This window comes from Hyla sarda, chromosome 1, assembly GCF_029499605.1.
Source record: "Hyla sarda isolate aHylSar1 chromosome 1, aHylSar1.hap1, whole genome shotgun sequence".
NCBI classification, from domain to species: Eukaryota; Metazoa; Chordata; class Amphibia; order Anura; family Hylidae; genus Hyla; species Hyla sarda.
Window position 1 is genome coordinate 608,707,869 of NC_079189.1, and position 23,865 is coordinate 608,731,733.

Genomic DNA, 23,865 nt, shown 5'->3' on the forward strand with positions numbered 1-23,865 from the left:
TAAATGTATATGAGGCAGCCGTATGAGCTGCGAACATGTGTGAACTTCTGTCGGGCCACAGAGGCCATGAGAGCTCCGTACAGCTTCAGCTATCACAGGGTGAGGAGATCCTCTCCCTGTGATAGCCAAACTGACACTACTGTGCGCATGGATGCGTGACGTTTAAATATGTCACGTGACAAGAGAGAGCCAATAGGATGTGATGGAGGCGGACCATCTCATTCTATGGCAAATCTCATTCCACGGCAATGCACCGGGATTTCTTTACCGTTTATCATCATTCGTCATCCACAGACACAGAAAGAAAATACTGCAGTGCCGACCTATACTCTACTTTCAGCCCCTGTTCATGTGACTCTTTGACTCCTCCCCTCATCCATGTGACTGATCACCTGACTGTGACATCATCGCAGGTCCTATAAGCACACTTCCTGTACAGCTCTGCAGGTGGAGGTATGTGTAATATATATATATGTGTGTGTGTGTGTGTATATATACTGTATATACATGTGTGTGTATGTGTATATATACTGTATATATATATGTGTGTGTATATATACTGTATATACATGTGTGTGTATGTGTATATATACTGTATATATATATATGTGTATGTTTGTGTATATATACTGTATATACATGTGTGTGTGTGTATATATACTGTATATACATGTGTGTGTATGTGTATATATACTGTATATATATATATGTGTGTATATATACTGTATATACATGTGTGTGTATGTGTATATATACTGTATATATATATATATGTATGTTTGTGTATATATACTGTATATACATGTGTGTGTGTGTATATATACTGTATATACATGTGTGTGTATGTGTATATATACTGTATATATATATGTGTGTGTATGTTTGTGTATATATACTGTATATATATATATATGTGTGTGTATGTGTATATATACTGTATATATATATATGTGTGTGTATGTTTGTGTATATATACTGTATATATATATATATGTGTGTGTATGTGTGTATATATACTGTATATACATGTGTGTGTGTGTGTATATATACTGTATATATATATATATATGTGTGTATGTTTGTGTATATATACTGTATATACATGTGTGTGTGTGTGTATATATACTGTATATACATGTGTGTGTATGTGTATATATACTGTATATATATATATGTGTGTATGTGTGTGTTTGTGTATATATACTGTATATATGTGTGTGTGTATGTGTATATATACTGTATATATATGTGTGTGTATGTGTGTGTGTATATATACTGTATATACATGTGTGTGTATGTGTGTGTGTATATATACTGTATATACATGTGTGTGTATGTGTGTGTGTATATATACTGTATATACATGTGTGTGTATGTGTGTGTGTATATATACTGTATATACATGTGTGTGTATGTGTGTGTGTATATATACTGTATATACATGTGTGTGTATGTGTGTGTGTATATATACTGTATATACGTGTGTGTATGTCCCGCCTAGAGACACAGGGGGCATTATATACACACACCCCTTGCCCAAGACATGAAAGCTCTGAGTGCTGGAGAGGATTGTATTAAATTCCAGCCCCTCGCCCAAATACAACCTTCACAGGCTTAACCCCTTAAGGACTGAGCCCTTTTTCGTAGTTCTGACCACTGTCACTTTACGCATTAATATCTCTAAAACGCTTTTACCGAATATTCTGATTCTGAGATTGTTTTTTCGTGACATATTCTACTTTATTTTGGTGGTAAATTTTCGTCATTACTTGCATCCTTTTTTGGTGAAAAATCCCCAAATTTTATGAAAATTATGCATTTTTCTAAATTTGAAGCTCTCTGCTTGTAAGGAAAATGGATATTCCAAATAAATGTTATTTTTCTTCACAAACACAATATGTCCACTTTATGTTGGCATCATAAAATGGACATATTTTAGCTTTTTGAAAAAATTAGAGGGCTTCAAAGTAGAGCAGCATGCCTGGGTAGTCAAGGCATGCTGAGAGTTGTAGTTTGGCAACACTGGAGGGCTACAGTTTGGGCACCACTGTAACAGTGGTCTCCAAACTGTGACCTTCCAGATGTTGCAAAACTACAACTCCCAGCAAGCCCAGACAGCCTTTGGCTGTCTGGGCATGCTGTGAGTTGCAGTTTGGCACCCACTAGGAAGGGCAGCAGTAAATATTGCTTACTGCCCCCTTCCTTTCCCCCCTCCCCACCGTCGCTTCCCTACCTGCACCGTGATCACCGCTGTCTCCAGTGACGATCGGCGGTCCCCACGCATCTTCTGGTCAGTTACCGGCCTCCATCTTCTCCCCCCGTTCTGCCCGACATCCAGGGGTGGGCAGAACGGGGGGTTGCCATGGCAACCCACTGTCCTGCGCTGCCATTGGTCAGAATTCAGTTGTGACCAATGGCAGGGGATAGGAGGAGATCGCAGCACTGCAACCTCGCTCCTATCCCTTAGGATGATCGGGGCTGTCACTGACAGCTCCGATCATCCCTATTTTCCGGGTGATCGGGTCGCCAGAGATCCGATCAGCCCAGAATAGCAGAAAATCGCATGTCTGAATTGACATGTGATTTTCTGCGATCACCGACATGGGGGGTGGGGGTCTCAGGACCCCCCTCGGCGATGTGCTGGGATGCCTGCTCAATGATTCCAGCAGGCATCCCGGTCCGGTCCCCAACCGGCTAGCGTCGGGGACCAGAATTCCCACGGGCGTATGCATACGCCCTACGTCCTTAAGGACTCGGGATACCTGAAAGAAACCGGACTATACAAAATGAATCTACCTTTAAGGCCCCTTTTACACTATAAAGTTTCTCCGTTAAAAGACCCGTTATAAACTTCCGTTAGAAAAGTCTTGAAAACAGATCATAAACGGCCGTTACAAAATCCCATTTAAGTCTATGGGATTTTTTGATTACCTGTTATGACCCGTTATATCCCATCATGAATAAAGGACGTTATTTGTAACGGAAGAAATAACGGATCATGAACTAATTTTTCTTCCATCACAAGAAACAGGTAAATTAACGGCCGTTATTTTTAACATTGAAGTCTATGGCAGACGGAGGAGCCTTTATGTCATCCATTTGCACCCGGTTTATAATATCCGTTATTACTTCTGAGCTCAGAAGAGGTGACATCAGCCGACTCCTGCAGTGCTGAGGGACTAATACTACTCCCATCATGCAACAGACTTGTTTCCATGATGGTGTAATAGATGTATTCCATGTAAAAAAAAAATGTTCATTTAGGAGCCAGCCCCCCTTCCCCATCTGCTTTCCCCCTCTGCTCCTTCCGTTATCTTGGCCCCATCTGCTCTGGCCCCCACCATCGTGTAGAGGAAGTGGAGTGCCATGAGAACAAGGCACATTCCTCATTCTATTTGCTCACTCCCTATATGCTAGAACATCCCACTAGTGAGGGTGGGAACTTATGTTAATGACAAAGGTGATATAAACTTGAACGATTTGAAATAAAGCTCAGTGGAAAGCACACAGAGAACACAGAAGCATATGAAACCGACAATGGCTCTGTCTGATTTACTTCTCTATGCTTCAGTATATACATTCTGTATACAGATTTGGCCAGGAGTAAAATAGCTACAAGAACGCTGAGATATGCTACCACAATGAGAGTAGTAATTCCCTGGCTGCGGGAGTCTGCCGATGGCTGGGGAGGCTACATTAGTGTTTGTACTACAACCCCCATTGTGGAACAGACTCTGTTCCATGATGGGGGTTGTAGTACAGAGGCTGAGGGAATTATCGCACCGGGTCTCACTTCTTAGACCCGATGCGATTAGAAGTTATTAAACAGGGGAGCGGGCGGCATGCTCCACTCCCCTGCGATGTACGATGTATTTTACTTTCATTTTTAAATTCCCCGCCGGGAGCCCTGAATGGCCGGTGCTGAGGAGCTATTTAGGGCTCCTGGCAGGGTTTCCAAATAGAAGCGCTGCGGTGGGGAAAGATATATAGAATCGTTGGGGGGGGTATATGTCTGGCCCCCGCAGCACTTCTATATATCTTGCCTCACTGCTGCCCTATATAAGTCTTCCCCCCCCGCAGCGCATTTATATAGGTATTGTCCCCCGCAGGGCATGTGTATATATATATTTTCTCCCCGCAGCGCTATCATAAGCCCCCGGCAGCGCTATGAAAGAAAAGTATTCTATTAGCAGTGTATCAGGCCGATGCGCTGCTGATAGAATACTTGTCATTCATAGCGCTGCAGAGGCATATGATTATAGGAGTGCTGTGGGGGGGGGGGGCATACATAGCGTTATCTGGCCCCCCCACAGTGCTTCTATGCACATATGCCACCGCAGCGCTATGAATGACAAGTATTCTATCAGCAGCGCATCGGGCCGGCCTGATGCGCTGCTAATAGAATACTTTTCATTCATAGCGCTGCAGGGGGCTTATGATACCGCTGCGGGGGGGGGGGGGGTTAATATATAAATGCACTGCGGGGGGCAATATATATAGAAGATATAGATATTTAGAAGACATATACCCCCAGCGATTCTATATATCTTTCCCCACCGCAGCGCTTCTATTTGGAAACCCTTCCGGGAGCCCTGAATAGCTCCTCAGTACGGCCATTCAGGGCTCCCACAGGGGAGTGGAGCTTCTGATTGCATTGGGTCTCAGAGGTGAGACCCGGTGCGATCATTCCCTCAGCCCCTGTACTACAACCCCCATCATGGAACACAGTCTGTTCCATGATGGGGGTTGTAGTACAAACACTAATGTAGCCTCCCCAGCCACCAACAGACTCCCGCAGCCAGGGAATTACTACTCCCATCAAGGAAACAAGTCTCTTCCATGATGGGAGTAGTAGTAGTCCCAGCTGTAAGAATCTGTAGGCAGAGGTGATAAAGTGGCCATACATGACAGATGTTATAACGGGTCTTAATGGATGAATATGCCCGTTATCTTGATGGACGTTATTCAGCCGTTATTTCATCCGTTATTATACATCCGTTTTTACACGAAAACGGATGTTTAATAACGGATGAATGCTGTGTGAAAGGAGCCTAAGTATTTCATGAATCTACCAAACCATCTGAAATGTATCAGAAACAATGTCCTGTACAGCGCATCCCCCTGCAGCCATGATTAGCCCAAGTATACAACCCCCTATCTGATGATGTTATTGCTCTTAAGGCAAATCAATACGCATGAACTATACAATTCATGCCCCTGAAACCAAGGCAGGCACAAGTATAAAAGCCCCAATTGGTCTAAAGAAGTGTCACTAACCATAATCGTGTGGTAGGCCCCCCCGCAGACGTGGCAGGCATAACTAGTATAGAACGTAAATGACCTGCAACATAGAAGTCTACCATATCATCATCAGTCTCCTAAGTGGATAAAACCTAATTAAGCCATCAATCTGTGTCCTAGCTGATCGGGACATCGTGATTTCACCGTGATGGCCCCAATCAGCCCGACTGAGCTGGCGGGATGCAATTTTTTCAGCTTTAGACTAAAGGTTGAATAGTGCGCAGCACAACGATCGCTTTATAGACCGGGCACAGTGCGTACAGGTACGCCCTGCGTCCTTAAGAGGTTAAAAAATGATAAACAAGACATTATAAACTGGGATCAGGAAAAAGCAAATATATTAAACAAATTCTTCTCCACTGTATTCACCGAGGAAAATAAAATGCCAGATGAAATACAGCGAGATAATACAGTGAGATAAGTACAGTACAGGTCACCTGTCTAAGGCTGGGTTCACACTACATTTTCTCCCATACGGGAGCGCATACGGCAAGGGGGAGCTAAAACCTTGCGCTCCCGTATGCCTTCGTACGCGCTCCCGTATGTTATTCATTTCAATGAGCCGGCCGGAGTGAAACGTTCGGTCCGGTCCGCTCATTTTTGCGCCGTATGCGCTTTTACAACCGGACCTCAAACCGTGGCTGACCACAGTTTTAGGTCCGGTTGTAAAAGCGCATACGGCGCAAAAATGAGCCGACCGGACCGAACGTTTCACTCCGACCGGCTCATTGAAATGAATGACATACGGGAGCGCATACGAAGGCATACGGGAGCGCAAGGTTTTAGCTCCCCCCTGCCTTATGCGCTCCCGTATGGGAGAAAACGTAGTGTGAACCCAGCCTAAGCCAGGAAGAAGTACAGTGCCGCCTACAAAAAATCTAAATAGACAGGTCATTCTAAAGGAATTAAGTAGTGTAATAGACAGACCCCTTTTTTTAATATTCAGGGACTCTATAGTAACAGGGACTGTTCCTCAGGACTGGCGCATGGCAAATGTGGTGCCAATTTTTAAAAAGGGTCAAACGGTGACCCTGGGAATTATAGGCCTGTTAGTTTAACCTCCATTAATGCTATTTTTGAGATGCTATTTTGGAGTATCTTGATAAAAGTGAATGTATGATCCATATCACATGGATTTATGAGGGATCGGTCCTGTCAAACTAACCTGATCAGCTTTTATGAGGAGGTGATCTCCAGACTGGACCAGGGGCAATCGCTGGATGTCATATATCTGGATTTTTCCAAAGCATTTGATACGGTGCCACATAAATGATTGGTGCATAAAATGAGAAGGATTGGGCTGGGGGAGAATGTGTGTAAGTGGGTAAGTAACTGGCTCAGTGACAGGAAACAGAGGGTGGTTATTAATGGTACTTATTCTGATTGGGTGACTGTTACTAGTGGGTTACCACAGGGGTCCGTCTTGGGTCCTGTTCTATTTAATATATTTATTAATGACCTTGTAGAGGGGTTGAATAGTAAAGTAGCAATCTTTGCGGATGATACTAAACTCTGTAAAGTGGTTAATACTATAGAGGACAGTGCACTGTGTATAGTAGATAACAGAATAGAGGACAGTGCACTGTTACAAAAGGATCTGGATAGGTTGGAGGTTTGGGCTGGGAAGTGGCAGATGAAGTTCAACACTGATAAATGTAAGGTAATGCACATAGGGAGGAAAAATCCGGCCTGGGATTATGTATTAAATGGGAGCACACTTGGGACGACTGACGTGGAAAAGGACTTAGGAGTCTTAGTTAACAGTAAATTTAGCTGTAGTGACCAGTGTCGGGCAGCTGCTGCCAAGGCAAATAAAATCATGGGGTACATCAATAGGGGCATAGATGCCCACGACAAGGAAATAATTCTACCGCTGTACAAATCACTAGTCAGACCACACATGGAATACTGTGTACAGTACTGGGCACCAGTGTACAAGAAAGATATAGTGGAGCTGGAGAGGGTTCAAAGACAGCAACCAGAGTAATACGGGGAATGGGAGGACTACAGTACCCAGAAAGATTATCATAATTGGGGTTATTTAGTTTAGAAAATAGAAGGCTTAGGGGAGACCTAATAACTATGTATAAATATATCAGGAGACAGTACAGAGATCTCTCCGATGATCTATTTATACCCAGGGCTGTATCTATAACAAGGGGGCATCCTCTAAGTTTAGAGGAAAGAAGGTTTCCACACCAGCACAGACGGGGGTTCTTTACTGTAAGAGCAGTGAGACTGTGGAATTTTCTCCCTGAGGAGGTGGTCATGGTTAACTCTGTAAAAGAGTTCAAAAGGGGTCTGGATGCATTTTTGGAGAATGATAACATTAATGGTTATGTATACTAGATATTTAGGGACATCATGTTGATCCAGCAGAGATTTATTCTGACTGTCATATTTGGACTCGGGAAATAATTTTTACCTCTAGTACGAGGGTTTTTTGCCTTCCTCTGGATCAACTCAGTATGGACTCATTAGGGATATATGTTGAACTAGATGGACTCTGGTCTTTTTTTAACCTTATGAACTATGTTACTATGTAATAGCGTATGAATTGTAACTCCATCTTGCATAAACGTGATGTCAATTTATCCCAATATCATGCTAAGAGCATGATGTATGCACGTAAAGGTAAATAATATCACAAGCTCACTGTATTGTACTAGGCATGTATGTACTGTATACAAGCTATAGATGTTACAAGTTCATGTCAGGCACCATGAACTTCACATTAAAAAAGATAAGCCTAAAGGTGTGACAGGTAATGTATACAATGTATAAAACACAAGCCTGAAGACGTGACAGGTGAAAAAACAACGCACCTGTCCTCGTTCTCAAGATCCGAAAGTCCCCACAGACCCCCAAACAATACTTAATTGGTCTCCTCTACTATCTGCTCATGTTGGAGATATCAAAAGTGCCTTATTTGGTAGTTCCCACCTCAATAATTTCACTCACTGTAAATGATAAGATAATTCCTCCTGTCATTTTTGATAATTATCTTTTCTGCTCATATGAAACATTCCAGGTGGCTTCTCCTACTGTCTGATGACTTTTACAATATGTCTTATCTTATGAATCAGGGGGAAGACATGAACAATATTAACGCTCTAGAGACAGATGTGAGTGGTGATGAGCAGTATAAGGAAGATATTCCTACAAGAAAAGATCTGATCTATAATAATGCTACAGACATAAAAGAAAAAGAAGATGAGACAGATGTGAGCGGTGATGAGCAGTATAAGGAGGACATTCCTACAGGGAAAGATCTGATCGATAATAATGCTACAGACACAATGAAAGAAGAGACAGATGTGAGCGGTGATGAGCAGTATAAGAAGGACATTCCTTCAGGGAAAGATCTGATCGATAATAATGCTACAGACATAAAGGAAGAAGAAGAGACAGATGTGAGCGGTGATGAGCAGTATAAGGAGGACATTCCTACAGGGAAAGATCTGATCAATATTAATGCTACAGACATAAAGGAAGAAGAAGAGACAGATGTGAGCGGCGATGAGCAGTATAAGGAGGACATTCCTACAGGGAAAAATCTGATCGATATTAATGCTATAGACATAAAGGAAGAAGAAGAGACAGATGTGAGTGGTGATGAGCAGTATAAGGAAGATATTCCTACAGGGAAAGATCTGAACTATATTAATACTACAGACATAAAGGAAGAAGAGAGGACAGATTTGAGCGGTGATGAGCAGTATAAGGAGGACATTCTTACAGGTGACCGCCCAGGTGAGTAGTAACCACTAAACGCAGAGAATATACTGCTGCTATCTATGTGGGATCAGGATATTAAATTTTTGCCATGCTTTCCCCAAAATGTCAGCAAAAACGTTGCTATTTACCTGTCACTTTTACTGCGATTTTATAAAATTACGGCCATAAGGCAGAAAAAGCAAATGCATCGTGTGAGCACAGCATAAAGCCTTCATAAAACATCTCAGCTGTAATTATAGGTCAAATCACTTTGACTCCTTAATGACACAGCCAATTTTTTTTGCAAATCTGACCACTTTCACTTTATGCATTAATTACTCTGAGTTGGTTTTACTTGTGAATTTGATTCTGAGATTTTTTTTTTTTTTTTGCAACAGAATTCTACTTCAATATAGTGGTAAATTGCCATCTTCTTGGTGAAAAATATTTGGCATTTTTCTAACTTTGAAGCTCTCTGCTTGTAAGGAAAATGAACAGACCAAATAAATGATATACTGATTCACAAATACAATATGTCTAGTGTATGTTGGCATCATACAGAAGATCTTTATATTATTAGATACAATATATTATGTTGACTTCATAAAGTTGACATGTTGTTACTTTTTGAAGACATTAGAAGGCTTCAAAGTATAGCAGCAATTTTTCATATTTTCTCAAAAAATTCTAAATCTTAATATTTTTAGGGGCCAGTTCAGTTAGAAGTAGATTTTAGGGGCCTTTCTTTGTGAAATCCCCCATAAATGACCCCTTTATAGAAACTGCACCCCTCAAAGTATTCAAAATGACATTCAGAAAGTTTGTTAAAACTTGAGGTGTTTCTCAGGGATAGCAGTAAAGTGAAGGAAATAACTTAAAATCTAAATTTTTTGCAGTAACTTGTTCTTGTAGCCCCATTTTTTTTTTCAATTTTACAAGGGATATAAGGAGAAAAGGCCCCCAAAAATGTGTAACCCAATTTCTCTCGAGTATGGAGATACCTCTTATCTGTGGGTGCACTACAGGGCTCACAAGGAAGGAGCAACTTTGGGATTTTCGAGAGAGAATTTTGCTGAAATGCTTTTTGGGGGGCATGTCACATTTAGGCAACCCCCATGGTGCCAGAACAGCAAAAAGAAAAAAGCCCCACATGGCACACTATTTGGGAAACAAGTTGGGGCCCATGTTCATTTACAAAGCTCCCGTGCTGCCAGAACAATGGACATGTGACCCCATTTTGGAAACTACACCCCTCACGGAATATAACGAGGGGTGCAGTGAGCATTTACACCCCACTGAAGTTTCACAGATTTTTGGAACAGTGGGCTGTGCAAATTAAAAATTTAATTTTTCATTTTCACGGACCACTGTTCCAAAAATCTGTCAGACCCTTGTGGGGTGTAAATGCTCACTGTACCCCTTATTACATTCCGTGAAGGGTGTAGTTTCCAAAATGGGGTCACGTGTTTTTTTTATTTTATTTATTTATTTTTTAAACCTCTGGTACGATCAGCCACCACGTGCAAATCCCCAATTTAGGCCTCAAATATACATGGTGCGCTCTCACTCCTGAGCCCTGTTGTGCGCCCTCAGAGCAATGTACGTACACATATGGGGTATTATCGAACTCTGAGAATTGTGTTACTTATTTTGGGGGGGCTTTTTCTCCTTTTAAAGGGGTAGTCCAGTGGTGAAAAACGTATCCCCTATCCTAAGGATAGGGGATAAGTTTGAGATTGCGGGGGGACCGACCGCTGGGGCCCCCTGCGATCTCTCTGTACGGGGGCCAGGCTCTCCAGCCATATAGCCGGTGTCGACCCCCGCACGAAGCGGCGGCCGACATGCCCCCTCAATACATGTGTATGGCAGAGCCGCATATTGCCGAAGGCAGCGCTCCGGCTCTGCCATAGAGATGTATTGAGGGGGCGTGTCGGCCGCCGCTTCGTGTGGAGGTCGACCCACCCCCTTCACGCGGGCTGTCGGGGCTCCATACAGGAGATCGCGGGGGGCCCCAGCGGTCAGACCCCCCGCAATCTGCAACTTATCCCCTATCCTTAGGATAGGGGATAAGTTGTTCACCACTGGATATCTCCTTTAACTCTTGTGAAAATGAAAAATTAAGGAAAAACCTAACATGTTAGTGTAAAAATTTTTTTTCTTCAAAGAACATACTGGTGTAGCCCCAATTTCATTTTTAGAAGTGGTAAAAGGAGAAAAAGCCAAAAATATGTAACACAATTTCTCCTGACTACAGAAATACCCCATACGAGGGCCTTAACTGTTGCCTTGAAATACGACAGGGCTCCAAAGTGAGAGAGCTCCATGCGCATTTGAGGCCTAAATTAGTGATTTGTATAAGGGCGGCTGAGGCAATGTACAGACGGTGGAATGTCCAGCGCAATGAGTGCTGGGAAGTGCCCTGACTTATAGACGGCAATGCATTTCTGTGTGAACTCTGCAGAGAGAATGTCTATACTTACTGCAGACTCCGGAATTGGGATTTCCGCCACAAAAACATCTGCCGCGGAAATTTTGCCGTGTGCATCGGGGTGCAGGGCCGCAAAAGTTTTTTTGAGCCGCCATCAAATTGACAAAGTCCTCACTGAAAAGAAAAAATGTTAAGTCCATTTCAGTGAGGACTGTGGGGTCAGTTTGGATTCCTGAGCGGCCAACAGACCCAGAAATCAGTGGCTCATAACCGTCCGGACTCAGGGTCACCTGTCTGCACTGATTGTTGATCAGTACATTATTAGTGATCAGCACTTTTTTTTGGTGCAGTTTTTTTTTTGCGCTTTATTGTGGTCTGTGCCACCAGCGACTGTCCTGCGCTGAAAACTCAGTGCTTCTTTAACTCCTTAAGAACGTAGGGCGTACCTGTACACCCTACGCCCGGTGTTTAAAACGGGGTTACACCGTGGCTAATGATAGCCGGGACCATGGGCTAATAGCGTGCGGCACTGATCGTTGTGCCGCGCGCTATTAACCCTTTAGATCAACTTTGATTGCCGCGCCAAAAATGAAAGTAAAAGCTTCCCGGCAGCTCAGTCGGGATGATCAGGAATATCGCGATAAAATCGCGATGTCCCGATCAGCTAGGACGCGAGCGGAGGTCCCCTTACCTGTCTCCGCGGCATCAAATCGGCGTTTGATTGCTCCAAGCCTGAGCTACAGGCTTGAGCAATCGAGTCCCTAGAATGCTGATCAATGCAAAGCTATGGCTTTGCAGGGATCAGGGTAAAAGATCAGTGTGTGCAGAGCTATAACACTGCAAAAAAATTTTGAAAAAAAAAGTTAATTATTTAACCCCTTCCCTAATAAAAGTTTCAATCCCCCCCCCCTTTTGCCATAAAAAAAAAATGTGTAAATAAAAATAAACATGTGGTATCACCGCGTGCGGAAATGTCCGAAGTGTAAAAATATATAATTAATTAAACCGCATGGTCAATGGCGTACGCGCAAAAAAATTCCAAAGTCCAAAATAGCGTATTTTTGGTCACTTTTTATAGAAAGAAAAAAGGAATAAAAAGCGATCAAAAAGTCAGATCAATACAAAAATGGTACCGATAAAAACTTTAGAACACGGCGCAAAAAATGAGTCCTCATACCGCCCCATACGCAGAAAAATAAAAAGTTTTAACCCCTTAAGGACCAGGCCATTTTACACCTTAGGACCAGAGCGTTTTTTGCACATCTGACCACTGTCACTTTAAACATTAATAACTCTGGAATGCTTTTAGTTATCATTCTGATTCCGAGATTGTTTTTTTCGTGACATATTCTACTTTAACATGTTGGTAAATTTTTGTGGTAACTTGCATCCTTTCTTGGCGAAAAATCACCAAATTTGATGAAAAAATAGAAAATTTAGCATTTTTCTAACTTTGAAGCTCTCTGCTTGTAAGGAAAATGGATATTCCCCCCCAAAAAATTTTTGATTCACATATACAATATGTCTACCTTATGTTTGCATCATAAAATTGACATGTTTTTACTTTTGGAAGACACCAGAGGGCTGTATAACTTTCTGGCACCAGTTGATCTGAAAAAATTTTTTGTCCTCCGGAGTACCTCTTTAAAGCAGTTTTTTTGTTGTAATTTTTAAAAGTAGTGAAACATAATGATTATACACATTGGGAACTATTGTGATCATACTGACATGATGAATACAGATAACATGTACATTTTCCCTAACAGTGAGTTATGTCTTATAAAAGGAGAGGGGGGAAAAATGAAATTCCAAAAATTTAAAATTCCTAGTTGGTTAAAGGGGTATTCTGGCCAAAAACATCTTATCCCCTATCCAAAGGATAGGGGATAAGATGTCTGATCGCAGGGGGCCCGCTGCTGGGACCCCTTGCGATCTCCCTGCAGCAGCCCGCATTGTACGCGTGGCTGCATCTGCTTTTGCTGAAAGCTCCGGGCTTCCGAGACGGGGATGTGATGTCACGCCACGCCCCCCTCCATTCATTTCTATGGGAGGGGGCGTAACGGCCGCAATGCCCTCTCCCATAGAAATGAATGGAGGGGGGCTTGGCATGACGTCACGTCCCCATCTCGGAAGCCCGGAGCTTTCAGAATAAGCAGGCGCAGCCACGCGTACAATGCGGGCTGCTGCAGGGAGATCGCGGGGGGTCCCAGCAGCGGGCCCCTCGCGATCAGACATCTTATCCCCTATCCTCTGGATAGGGGATAAGATGTTTTTGGCCAGAATACCCCTTTAAGGCTATTACTCAGAAATATAATCTGTTTTCTTCTTGGCAGATGACTGTACCAGGAGATCAGAGGGGAATCTTATATCTTCAGATTATAAAGCAGATGATGATATCACACAAGATACATATGAAGAACATTCCATTATCCCAGATACACCCTCAGCCCTTCACAGCCAAGATCTCTCATCTGATCCTGTTATACAAGTCCGACCTAAAGATTCATCTCAGACTGTTAAACAAAATAAGGAAAAGCGATTTTCATGTGCAGAATGTGGGAAATGTTTTCCTTATAAATCATATCTTGTTAGACATCAAATTACACACATAGGGGAGAAGCCATTTTCATGTTCAGAATGTGGGAAACGTTTTACCGAGAAATCATCTCTTGCTGATCATCAAAGAATTCATACAGGAAAGAAGCCATTTTCATGTTCAGAATGTGGGAAATGTTTTACTGTGAAATCATCTCTTGTTATACATCAAAAAAATCACATTGGAGAGAAGCCATTTTCATGTGCAGAATGTGGAAAATATTTTACCCATAAGTTATCTCTTGTTAGACATCAAAAAACTCACATTGGAGAGAAGTCATTTTCATGTGCAGAATGTGGAAAATATTTTACTCATAAGTTTTCTCTGGTTATTCATCAAAAAAGCCACAGAGGAGAGAGGCCATTTTCATGTTCAGAATGTTGTAAATATTTTTCTCAGCAATCAATACTTATAAGACATCTAAGAATTCACACAGGAGAGAAGCAATTTTCATGCCCAGAATGTTGTAAACATTTTTCTCAGAAATCAATACTTATCAGACATCTAAGAATTCACACAGGAGAGAAGCCTTTTTCTTGTTCAGAATGTGAAAAACATTTTACTCAGAAAACAAATCTTGTTAAACATCAAATAATTCACACAGGAGAGAAGCCATTTTCATGTTCAGAATGTGGGAAATGTTTTACTCAGAAAACAGATCTTGTTAAACATCAAAGAATTCACACAGGAGAAAAGCCATTTTCATGTTCAGAATGTGGGAAATCTTTTACTAGGAAATGCTATCTTCTTGAACATCAAAAAATTCACACAGGAGAGAAGCCATTTTCATGTTCAGAATGTGGGAAGTGTTTTACTCAGAAAATAGATCTTGTTAAACATCAAAGAATTCACACAGGTGAGAAGCCATTTCCTTGTTCAGAATGTGGGAAAAGTTTTTCTGTGAAATCAAATCTTATCAAACATCTAAGAATTCACACAGGAGAGAAGCCATTTCCTTGTTCAGAATGTGGGAAATGTTTTTCTGTGAAATCACATCTTATCCGACATACAAGAATTCACACAGGAGAGAAGACAATTCAGAGCAATAAATGATGCAGATAACACATCTATATATTAACCATGTACATAGGATATCTGACATTTATACATATATCATATACTGCATCTCCAAACTTGTTCCCAATTGTTAATAAAAGTTTTATTTTAGAACGTAGTCACCGATCCAGCGATGTCATCACTATAGTTTACATGGTAGGAAAAGAGTGTGATATATGGTTGTGATATTCACTGCTCCTCATGGAGAAGACCCAACAGGCATAATCCATGGGGAGCTGCTACTGGAGACCCAAACACCTCACAGAGAAGGGACTTATTCCAGTGATGAAGAATTCCAGGACATGACCAGATTAGAGACACAAAATCACTTCTATCTTCTGGCTTCTAGGACATTATTCTGATGGAAGAACTTTACACATTATAAAAAGTCCTGTAGGTGTTGGGGAACATTTATAGACAATTGTTGGCTCCGGCTGTCATTGCGTACCATAGGCCACCTGCCTCCATATTACACAGGTCTGATGAGGGAACAGGGTAAGTAAGGGTTAATGTTTGTGGTTCTAACAATAACTGTACAAGGATATATAAGAAGTAAGGAACATATGAGGGTAAGGCTATGTTCACACGGTAATGTACGCACAGGAAATCTCTGTGAGGACTCTGTCCCTGAATACAGAGCTAGGACCACTCGGGAATGCGCCGTCCCATAGACATGAAAGAAGGGGGCATGGCATGATGTCACTAGGGGGGCGTGGCTTTGACATCCCATCCTGGTCTCGGAGGTAGTGCCCAGCACAGAATGATTGGAGCTGCCCAGAGATTACGGGGGTCCCTAGAAGCGGGACCCCTGCTATCATACATCTTATCGCCTATCCTTTGCAAAAGATGTATAAACCCGGAATACCCCTTTAGGAGGTGTCAGGTAAAGTGGAGAGGAGGCATGAAAAAGAAGGTCCAGGGGAGAGGTGGTGTGCGGTCTGCCCCGGGTGCCACTGACCCCATATAGTAACATGCCTGCTGTCCCTGGAAATCTTCTGTCCGGCTCTCTGCTGCTCCAACAAACTCACTTTACTGTGCCATCATTGGTCTCCCTGTGCAGAACGTTCTATGTTTTCCCGGGCTGTCCGTGTCTGTATAGTTTCTCCTCCCCGCGGTCAGCACGTTGTCATCTCTCTCCCTGGTGTAGGTAGTCAGACACTGGTTGGGTGCAATGTAGGAGATTTGTTACCGAGGCTGCATGTATGTAACCCTCACTGCCTCCCGTCTTTAGGTGGACACAGGGCTGGTTGTGTGATTGATTAGATGAGATCAAAGTGCATAGTGCCTTCCTGACACAGGACTGGCATTGCCATACATCCCTCTGCTTTCAATTCTCAGCAGCATGCCCCCTTCCTGCAGGGCTGGTGCAAGGATTGCCACACTAGCTAATAGCTAATTTAACCAACCCTTGACCCCACCCAGGAAGTTCTTTTCTTTGTGAATTTATTTTCTGTCTGATCACAGTGTTCTCTGCTGACACTCTTTTTTTATTATAAAAGTACAAAACTTATACAAAAACACAAAAGAAGCTTAACCAGCTATAACATAAATAAGAAATACACTGGTACCAAAACACAAAAAGAAAACCCTGCGGTACGTAACCTCCCTCTTGACTAGGTTCATCCTGTTCCCCATAACAGTTGGAAAAACAGGCTGTAGATCCTAGTATAGTAAGCCTCTGGCAAGATGCATACACTGCCCAGATAGATAAACAAGGGGAGCAGGTATGATTTGATCAGATGTACCCTTTCCCTGAGGGTCATAGACCAACCCTTCCACTGGTCCACCGTCTGAGCGGCATCCTGGCGCTTACCATCCCAGTTTTTGGCAGGATAATCATCCTGGCCGAATGTGATGCCTAAGACTTTTGCTGATTCTTGGGGCCCTGGAAGGGTGTCCGGGAGATCAAACGTGGGATCTCCCCCTCCCAGCCAGAGACTCTCACACTTATCCCGGTTGATCTTAGACCCGGATGCCTCCGAGTAGCGGTCCACCTCCGACATCACCACATCGACCTCCTCTCTCTCTCTCTCGAGAGAGAGAGACGAAAATAGTGACATCGTCAGCGTACGCCAACATTCTCTGGGTGACAGCCTGCTCCGCCAGACTCATCCCGATTCCCGCGAATGGTCCACGACTCACCCTCCTAAGGAAGGGATCGATCGCAAACACATATAAGAGCGGGCTCAAAGGACAACCCTGACGGACTCCGGACCCCACCTCAAAAGAGCGGCCAGACCACCCGTTCACCAGGGGGAGACTCTCTGCCCCTGCATACAAGATCTTAAGCCAATTAACAAAAGTACTCGGTAAGCCATTTCTCAGGAGGACGAACCAGAGGAACTCGTGGTTCACCCGATCAAATGCTTTGGCCTGATCCAAGGACCGCAAGTACCCCTTCCAGAGACCGGCACAACCCCCGCCCCACTGCCTCCTTGACACTAAGGACAGCACTTAAGGTTCTTCGGGTTGGAATAGTGCAGTACTGGGCCTCCGAAAGGTGCTGGGGTGCAAACTTCACCAGCCGATTAAACAGTATCTTGCGTCTGGCGAGTGGTACCTCCCGTAATCCCTCTCAAAAACCAAAGATGCGTGCCTATCGTACTGACACCTCATCAACAAGGACTTCACTCTGGAGATATCCTCTCGGCTACCTCCAGTCAAGACGAAAAGTTCGAGTTTCCTCCTCAGACCCTGATACAGGCGATACCTGTTCAGGGACCTGAGGTTCCAGAGCTGGCGGAAGAACCCCGCAACCCGCTTCTTGAATATCTCTCACCACTCCAGCTTATTACTACAAAGATCCAGTAAAGGTACCTGACTCTGAAAAAAATCCTCAAAGGATTGTCTTATCTCCGCTTCCTCCAGGAGGGATGAATCCAGCTTCCAATAACCTTTTCCCATCCGGGGGGTCTCTGAAACATTCAGGAAAAACAAAATCATACAGTGATCGGAGAACTCCACCTCAACCACGGACACTGCGGAAGAGATGGCTTCCTCCTTTAAATAAAGCTTATCTATCCTAGACCTGCGACTAACTTGATGATAGGTGGAACCCGCGTGGCCCGAGGGGCTCCGGATGTGGGTGTCCTCTAGGCGGGCTTCTCTAGCTAAGCTAATCAGTGCCACACTATCGCAAATCAGTGGACCATTGGAGCCTCTCCTATCTTGGGACCTCGTGACATTATTGAAGTCCCCTCCAAAGATCACTTGCCGACTCTTAAAAAGAAAGGGCTTAATCCTCATAGAGATCTTTACGGCCCCGCTTAGTTTGCGGGGCGTAGATGTTGATGAGCCGGTGCTCTTGTCACTTCATGAAGACATCTAAGATCAGGCAACTCCCCATTTCTAATTCAATAACCCGTCGGCATTCGACAGGAGCAGTAAAAAGGACTGCCACCCCACTATACGGCTTAGCCGCAAGAGACCAGTGGGAGGGACTGTGCCTCCACTCTCTTCTGGCTTTAACCAGAGAGGCTAGATCTGACAACCTGGTCTCCTGTAAAAAGAAATTGTCGGCTTCAACGCGGCCGAGAAAATCAAAGGCTGCAAATCTAGCCGTATCAGACTTTATGCTGGCACAATTAATGGACGTCAATGGGGTGAGTGCCGCCATACAGGGTGATTGAATTAGATGGCCTCACCCTTTATTTCTTTTTCCCCTTCTTTTTATCCCCCGAAGACGACGAGAGGGCAGGACCACTCTTACATCTTTTTTTTTACTCCGATTGGTCCATAAGGTCCCCGTCTCCGTCCGGCCCCGGTCTAGCCCTGCCCTCCGAGGAAGGTGCCTTGACAGGACAGGGCTAAGTTCCCCCCAGAGGATCTTTCTCCCGAGGCACCCCGTCCTCACCTTCCCCCTCCAAGGAGGGGGAGGAGATGGTATCGAGGACGAGGTACTGGTTTGACAGGTCAATCAGAGGGGGCAGTCAGGCTTCCGTTTTGGACCTGACCCACAGTACAAGGAACAGAGGGCTGTGACCTCTTCTTTCTCCCTTTCCTTTTGCCCTTGTCTTTCTTTTTTAGGCCTCTCTCCGCTCTCCTCATCCACACTTTCATAGTGGGAGGAATCGGAAGGGTCGGCCATATTGCCTTCCTCTTTATGAAGCCTCCTGATCTCATCCAGCACGTTCTCCTCCAGGGCTTCAGCGCTTAAAGGGCCAGCTTCAGGAGCAGGGGCTGGAGCTACCCCCATCACCTGGGCACTCTCCATCTCCCTACTCCTTCTACAATTTTGCTCCTGCCTTAGTTTGGCGGGGCCCTTTTTCCTCCTCACTAGCCCTGTTGTGCCCCTATCCCTGTCTGTACCCTCCCCAGCCGAGGCAACTTCACAGCTCTCCTCAGCCGGAGCGGCCGCAGCACAGGCGAAGGCGCTGGGACAACGGCTAAAAGTGTGCCCGAGGACACCACACAGGTGGCACCGGATCTGCCTGCAGGATGCAGCCAGATGACCCACCCCACCACACAAAGCGCAGACCTGCACTGTACAGGCTGCGCTAAAGGGGGTGGGGCTGCCACACCTGTGACAGCCCTTCGGCTGCCCCTGGTAGAAGACCTGGATCCATCACGTCCAAGGAAGGCGGCTGACGGAATGTGGGCAACCATACTACCTGAACACTTGAGTTTGACGGAAAACATCCAGGCCCCAGACCAGATCCCGTGCTCATCAAAGTTTTTCTTGGGCATGTCCTTCACATCCCCATACCATCCAAGCCAGGAATTAATGTCATAACAAGAAAGTGACTTGTTACGGGTCAAAACAGTCACCTTCTTGACAGAGTTCTGAAGGGAAATCGCCTTTACGGCGAAATCCCGCCAGCCGGGCTCGTTCTTTGCCACTTCGTAGTTTGACCAGAAGAGTTCAAGACCCTCTGGCCAAACGAAACTGACGTCAAACTCAGACGAACCGTAGGGGGAATCAGGGCAAAGATGTCACTCGCCCTGAATTTCATCTGAAGGAGGAGCTCAACCACTTTGGCGCGAGGTGGGCATGCATCCTCGCCCCCTCCAAATCAGACGGACCACATTCCTACGGTTGTTGTCCTGCCCAGGTGTCGGGAGGGACCATACCACCTCCCCATTCTGCTCTCGGAATGCCCCCAAACCGTGCCTTTCTATCCAGAAAGATCGGTCGACCTCACCCCTCCCCTCTACCTGAATCGACCTGTTGCTCCTACGCAGAGCCTCCAGGAGGCGCTGTTGCAAATGGCCTCCAGAGCCGGACGGAGACGGGGACCCCCTAGAACCCCCGGCAGTGACATTAGCATAGCTCCTAGGAGCAGTCACTACCGAGGGGGGGGGGCAGCTGGACCAGAACCAGGCCCAGAACCACCATTCATACCACTACTACTCCCACCATCATTCACTCCACTGACACTCCCACATACACTCCTCTCATCCACAACACTTCCACACTCCGCATTCTCACATCCTACACTCTTATCCTGACTAACAGATTCTGGGCTGGCTGGGACTTGTAGTGTTGCAGGTTTTATTACACTCTTCTTTGCTGGCTTAGCTGCCGGGGTCGATGCTGATGGTTCCTTCTCCATGGCTGAAGTCACTTCTGGAGTCTGGGGCTTCCCCTCAGAGCGCACCCCTGCTCCTCCCACAGTGCCAGCACCTGCTTTGCCCGACCGCACGGGCTCTGTGGATGATGCCAGCGCCTGGACACTCCCCCCCCCCCCTCACAGAGGAGTGCCCCGCAGCGCCCACAGAATACACAGTACTCGGAGGACCACCCCCCGAGCACACAGACCTACCACTCTCCTCCACCGACACCTGGACACTCCCCCACCCCCCTCACAGGGGAATGCCCCGCAGCGGCGGTAATGCCCACAGCACTCAGGGAACCGCCCCCCGAGCACACGGCAGCATAGCTTGCCTCACCACTGCCCATCATGAGCCCATCCTGCCCCTCCCTACCGGCAGGATGGATGGGCTTCACATGTATTGCACCCGCTGTCTTTTCTGACGCCATGCTGTACCCCCATGCTGGCTCCGTTCCACCACAGAAACGGGGTCTGGCAGTCTGGGGGGCCCAGCAGCCTGAACCAGCTTTGCAGCTGGCCCAGACTGCTGGAAAGGAACAAACACATACTGCACAGTTTCCTGAATCTTCTGTTTTTTAGCCTTACGCTTCACTGCCCCATCTTCACACTGGTCCTCTCCAAAGGTAAAATGCTGGAGGTGGGCTGGGGACTCCTGCATTACCATTGCCTTCAATAATCCCCCAGCCTCACTCTCCACATCCTCCTCACTATCACTTGATGGTAGTGCCACCTGTGCCGACTCAATGTAGCTTTCCTGTGTCTGGGTGTCATAGGGAGTAGCTACAGGAACAGCATCCATCTCCACCACTTGTGCACTTTCTTACACCTTCTCCTCCTTCTCCTCCTTTACAGCTTCACCACCATCCTCACTATCTTCACCTCCACTACTCTCCCCATCATCCACCTCCACCTTACCTGGGGATTTCATGCCGGCAAACCGATCTTCATTCACAAGCTTCTCCCGGAAGAGACTGCTCCCCTCAAGGATTTCTGCCCTCCTCTCCTCCAGCTTTAGGATCTCAGCCTTCAGGGCTGTGACTCTTTTCTTCAGCTTTGACTTATTCCTCCTGGACCCAGAGATTGCCAGACTCTGGACTCTGGGCCCCACCCAGCTCCTCTCTTTCCAGCCTGAGCTCCTTACTGCAGCGGTCATAATCCGCAAACCTTGCGGTCATGCGGGAGCAGTAAGTGGAGCTGGACTCTTTGGACCCTCTTTCAGCCCACATCTCCACACACTTTCTCCCAGCCTTTCTTCCACTTCTGGATCTCTGGCTTCAGACTCTGCCAGATCTTCGCCCCCCTGGCCGGAATGGCTGTCGCTGTTTGCTCTGAAACCCCCCCCCCCCCCCCCGCCAGCCTTAAAGAACGGGAAGTCCATGTCAGGAACTGTCCAGAGTAGGAGCAAATCCCCATAGAAAACATATGCTGCTCTGGACGGTTCCTAAAATGGACAAAGGTGTCAGCAGAGAGCACTGTGGTCAGACAGAAAGGAAATTCAAAAATAAAAGAACTTCTTGTGAAGCATACAGCTGCTGATAAGTACTGGAAGGATTAAGATTTTTTTAATAGAAGTCATTTACAAATCTGTTTAACTTTCTGGCACCAGATGATTTAAAAATTTTTTTCCAGTGGAGTACCCCTTTAAAAAAGAAATCAAAACCATATTTTCTGAGATCCAATGGTTAAAGAATAAAATAACTGACCCAGAGGATAAATCTTGTCCGTGTAATCTCCTAATTATTGGCATCTCTGAGGGTCTCGAAAAAAATGACACTGTTGGTTTTTCTCAGAGTTGGCTAAGTGAAACTATCGGTAAAGAGAACTTGTTTCCATCTTTTAATGTCAAGCGAGCGCACAAAGCAGCGGACAAAGCTGTTGTAGTAGGAGCAAATCCTAGACCTATACTAGTGAGATTGTTTGGTTATAAGTACTGTGATGTTATTTTAAAGAAAATAAGATCTATTGGAAATGTAAAATGTAACAACTCTAGGGTCTCCAACCCAGGGGAGGCAACAGAATGGACTGAAACTTTAGATAACATGGCAGTGGGGTATTGACAAGGTATAGAGGTCGGAGTTTGCCTTAGGTGATTCGAGTCATTGGGGGTGATGGGAGTTAGCTACTGTCGGAGGTATTTTCCCTCTTCTTTCTCTCTATTATGGTACATGCTCTCAATTTACCCAAGTGCAAGTAAAAAGTTCAAGTGTTCACACAAAAAACTGTGCACAAGGATGTGGTCCATCACAAGCCCTTATACCAAAAGGAGAGAGACCCCCAATAAACCAAACCCTTCGCCACTGGGCTAAAAAGGCACCTGGAGGGTTCCAGGAACAATGTCCCCTTTTGCCGAAGCTACTCGGTGTTAACCAAGTTGCTGCCGAGGAACCAGTAAATCTGGTTCGGTACTCTTGCCGGTGCAGGAATGGCCGGAGTATGGCAAGGAGGTGAGGAACGAATAGGAAAGGTACTACACTTCATCATAGCCAAAAGGCCTCAGAGCGATAATGGAACTGGATTTCCCATAACATGGGGGTTAATATGTTATGGCCCTATTGATTTTTCTACCCCTTTGGAATGAGTGGAATTTTAATTTTTGTACATAAGGATAGGTATTAATGACTTAGGGATTTACTGCACTTGTACCATGAAAGAAGAAGAAATGGGAAGGAAAACAAATATATAAACTATGTAACCAGGAAAAGGAAAAGTACAGAGATATATAGTGAGCAATTGGCACTGGAAAATACCAAACAAGTAAATGCACTAATGGATGAAGAGGTGGTGTCAGATGTCCGGTATGAGTCGATAGCGGTGCATCACGTGTAAAATAAATTGCAATCCATAATGTAAAGAAGAAGGAGAAATGGAGCACTCACACGATCACTGTCCTTCGGGTCAGTCGGTGTCTCAGCTCCCCCAATTCCACCATTGCCTCCCTGCAGAAGTCACCAGAATCGGGACCTCTGTTTCAGCATCTGATCCGAAGGACAGTGATCGTGTGAGTGCTCTGTTTCTCCTTCTTCTTTACATACATATATATATATATATATATATATATATATATATATATATATATATATATAAAACTATTCAGGGGGCGTTCAATGGCGTTTCGGGGGCGTGCCCCCTTAGTCATGCGTGACTAAGGGGGCATGCCCCTGAAACACTGTCGCGTCCAAGGTGTCGAGCAGGAAGGTGAACTCAGCTCTCACTAT

At 45.0% G+C, this 23,865-nt stretch overlaps 1 protein-coding gene across 2 annotated transcripts; it reads left to right on the top strand.

Moving 5' to 3' along the window:
- Positions 1-380: 380 nt before the first annotated feature.
- Positions 381-23,664, top strand: LOC130297682 (gastrula zinc finger protein XlCGF57.1-like). Of its 2 annotated transcripts, XR_008849641.1 has the most exons (4): positions 381-453; positions 8,388-9,054; positions 13,780-18,147; positions 18,195-18,235. XR_008849641.1 is itself a non-coding variant. In XM_056550403.1 (3 exons), exons 2-3 carry the CDS (start codon positions 8,397-8,399, stop codon positions 15,093-15,095), a joined length of 1,974 nt encoding a protein of 657 aa, XP_056406378.1. In that variant the 5' UTR covers positions 381-453; positions 8,388-8,396; the 3' UTR covers positions 15,096-23,664. The 2 variants fall into 2 exon arrangements, 1 of the variants encoding a protein (XP_056406378.1); XM_056550403.1 differs by having other exon boundaries at positions 13,780-23,664.
- The last annotated feature ends 201 nt before the right edge of the window (positions 23,665-23,865 follow it).

Coding starts and splice junctions, on each gene's coding strand:
- LOC130297682 (XM_056550403.1), top strand. CDS start 8,397: ATGAACAATATTAACGCTCTAGAGACAGATGTGAGTGGTGATGAGCAG. Junction 9,055..13,779: donor TCTTACAGGTGACCGCCCAG/GTGAGTAGTAAC, acceptor TCTTCTTGGCAG/ATGACTGTACCAGGAGATCA.